The sequence below is a fragment of the Priapulus caudatus genome, unplaced genomic scaffold, assembly GCF_000485595.1.
Source record: "Priapulus caudatus unplaced genomic scaffold, Priapulus_caudatus-5.0.1 Scaffold141, whole genome shotgun sequence".
In the NCBI taxonomy this organism is placed as follows: Eukaryota; Metazoa; Priapulida; class Priapulimorpha; order Priapulimorphida; family Priapulidae; genus Priapulus; species Priapulus caudatus.
Window position 1 is genome coordinate 162,325 of NW_014577202.1, and position 3,427 is coordinate 165,751.

At 41.4% G+C, this 3,427-nt stretch overlaps 1 protein-coding gene across 1 annotated transcript in view; it reads right to left on the minus strand.

Annotated features, from left to right (window-relative positions):
* The window catches only part of LOC106806088 (atrial natriuretic peptide receptor 1-like), an 11,902-nt gene continuing 8,475 nt past the window's right edge, over window positions 1-3,427 (minus strand). The window contains exons 8-10 of the mRNA XM_014807942.1: window positions 1,825-1,948; window positions 1,139-1,313; window positions 1-164 (exon numbers count right to left, since the gene is read on the minus strand). Of these exons, the coding sequence (XP_014663428.1) occupies window positions 1-164; window positions 1,139-1,313; window positions 1,825-1,948 (463 nt within the window). The remainder of the gene's footprint in view (window positions 165-1,138; window positions 1,314-1,824; window positions 1,949-3,427) is intronic.

Consider the following 3,427-nt stretch of genomic DNA (forward strand, 5'->3'; position numbering starts at 1 on the left):
CTAACAATAAAATAGCCACCCGCTGGCAACTGTTCGCACTAGAAGATTCGAACATGTAATCTTACGTAAGCCGTTCGATTCCATCCGTGAAGCTGTATTTACAGTGTCGCCAAACAGGCAATAACGAGGCATGGTTAACCCGACGACGCCGGCTACACATGGACCTATAAGCAGTAAAGGCACAAACGCTTTACATATATCACCATGATCGAATAACCTCAAAGAACATTTCGATTTATTTACGTTTACCTTTATTTATTTATTACATTTAGTGATTATTTACCCCTGATATCGTAGGGTGCAAAGTACAAGCCAGTGGCATAAAATTGCAGTGACGGCGAAGGTGATAATGGTAGTCGCGTAGTGGGAGTTGCGGTGATAGCGGTATAGCGGTATAGCGATGAGAGGCGTGGTAGTGTTGTTATCGTATGCTAAATTCAATAACGGATGTCGGATGTTTGCTCGTTGTAGCAACCGCTTTTGCAAAAGCAATCTTTTGTAATAACACGTCCTTTTTGTAATAACATCGCCCACCTTTATGATAAAATCAATTCAATTGCAAAAAAAGGTTAAGCTAATTCACAAAAGTGGTGAACTTATTTCATTATATAGGAGATGACGATTTAGTTAAAAAATGCATAGAAAGTTTTTACAAGAGGTGATAATTTATTTCTGCAAAACTAGAGTGCTAATAAAAAGCTGTTTTTGCAAAATCGCTTACTACAACGATTGAACGCTCCTACTCGAATCATAAAATCACCCGTATCGCAGTAAAAACCTAATCGCAATAGAAATGTACAAATAATACATGTGATTACGAGACAAGCGATAGTAGACTAATACGTGGGCGTGCGATATAATACTCTAATGTCATCGAAATGTTCATGCATAGATTTGTCATTTATTATTCTAAATAGCTTATTATATGTAAACCTGTGCGAGAACGCTGCGGCGATTAATAATGAAATGATACATATAGAAATAGAAATAGAAATAGAAATAGAAATAGAAATAGAAATAGAAATAAAAATAAAAATAGAAATAGAAATAGAATAGAAATAGAAATAGAAATAGAAATAGAAATAGAATAGAAATAGAAATACTATACAAGTAGAAATATACGTGTGACTGACTATACCTGTGTGAATGCCTATGCGAAGCTTCAGTTCTTCCTCCGGATGATGACGAATCTTAAATTTCGTTACCGAGTTCTGAAGTCGTAGAGCCATTCTGGATATTTCGGCTGAGTGGTTGTCGCCATTTCTCACGGGCAGTCCACTTACAACCATATATGCATCCCCAATGGTTTCAACCTATCGTGAAGGTTAGTGTATAGAGCGCGTGAGTTTGTTGTAGTGAAAACGTAAATGTCGCATGATTTCATAGCATTATGTGGAATTATTCTTAGAGTTAATAAAAGTACGGTTATTTCCTCGTAATCGGAGAAAAGTGATCGCTATAAGTAGGCGAGAATGAAGACAACACGCACACGCGCGCACACGCACACACACACACACACGCGCGCGCACGCACGCACGCACGCACGCACGCACGCCCATACGCACGCACGCACGCACGCACGCACGTACGCACGCACACACGCGCGCGCGCGCGTGCGTGCACCCAGACGCACACGCGTGCGCGCGCGTGAGTGAGTGCGCGTACAGAGAGACACCGAGATACGTCACCCACACCAAAACAGGAGAACAAACACAGTTTATCGTGTTACTCGCAGCTGGCCTAGGTTTCCTCAGGGTAGGCTACACTAATTATTTCAGAAGTTGTTGTTATTAAAACGCCTGCTGCGAATCGCTAGCAATATACCTGCATCGGGCTGCTCGATGCACTCAGGGCCGTAAATCCAACGATATCGGAAAAGTAGATTGTCACCCAATCGTATGCTTCCGGCTCTACGCGTTGCCCTATCCGTAGTTTCTCGGCGACGGATCTGTTAACAATAGCGAATGACGTTATCATATATAATACTTACTTACTTACTTACTTACTTACTTACTTACTTACTTACTTACTTACTTACTTACTTACTTACTTACTTACTTACTTAACTAGAGCTTCCATCGAAATCCGCCCGTGTAGAAGATGCGTTACCGCGTTAGTGTTTCAATAGGGGCGTTGTGGATTATATGCTTACTTCATTAAGTGGCGAGGCTGATGATAATCGATGCGTAATTAACATCCTTGATTGGATCTTAGATGATGGAGTCGGAAGCTTAGTCGGTTCACCTTTGTTATCTTTGGCGAACCGCTAGTCTACTATATAGCAAGGATGGGTGGAATACTTTATGTGACTAGAATTCTCCACACGCACGTGCACACGCACACGCACGCACGCCTGCGCGCGACGCGTGGTTTCGCGAGTCCGCCCTTTTACAGCTGTAATATACGGCTGGGAACATAACAGTTGCAGTCCAAAAGGCTACATGATTAGATATACTCGTTGGCTAGCTTACTGTGTCTGTAATTTACAAACACGAGGCCAAGCAGCAAAACAGGGAAAACAATACTATACGTGTGATTCATATGGGTATATATTTACATGATGAATGTATGAACATTTTTGAAACCTAAACTCTTTCGGCTCAAAAGTTGATGGCTGTGATTGGCGAAATATTATACATCTATTTCACTATTCTCTGACGTCATTAAAACAATTAGCACAGACCAATTATAATAGTTGCATGATGACTGTTGACTTATATACATTCTACACAAGTGACACTGCTGTTGGAAACGTTCAGGTTCAATTTACCTGCAAGATGTCGGAATTATTGTACACTGGTATTTTGTAGAAACGATCACATCACGACTATTCTTACATCATTCTATTCTAAATTCTTTGACACCATTACTGGAACAACTCGGAAAAGGGTACTCATGCTAAATATTACTTCTATAATAATGATACTGCATGACAGGCAAAAGGTAGCAATAGTGTAGTGAGCAACGCGTGATTCGGCCCAAAAGATGGCGCTACGAGCAAAGCGCCTTTTTCCTAGTCGGTTTCATCAAGCAGCCAGTATGTTCGCATGACACCTTTGCCCTTCACCTCTACACTGCCTCTCTCTTCCAGGTTGAAGGTTCCGAACGCCTGTAGGAAGTTGTAGGTGTTCTCACTAACGTGAATCTTTCGAGCTGCCAGAAGATGTGAGAAAATGCGCGTTAGAAACCGACATCGTACGTTTTATTTTATTTATTTTTTGTATTTTTTGTAATAAGACGGAATATAAATATTTGTATGATAATTTTCTTAGATGAAATAATCACCCTGGCGTTAGCTGCTATCGGCAACTCCTCCTCACACACGTACGCGCACGCACGCACGCACACAGGCGCGCGCACACACACACCACACACACACACACACAACAACACAACACACACACACACAAACCACACACACACACAC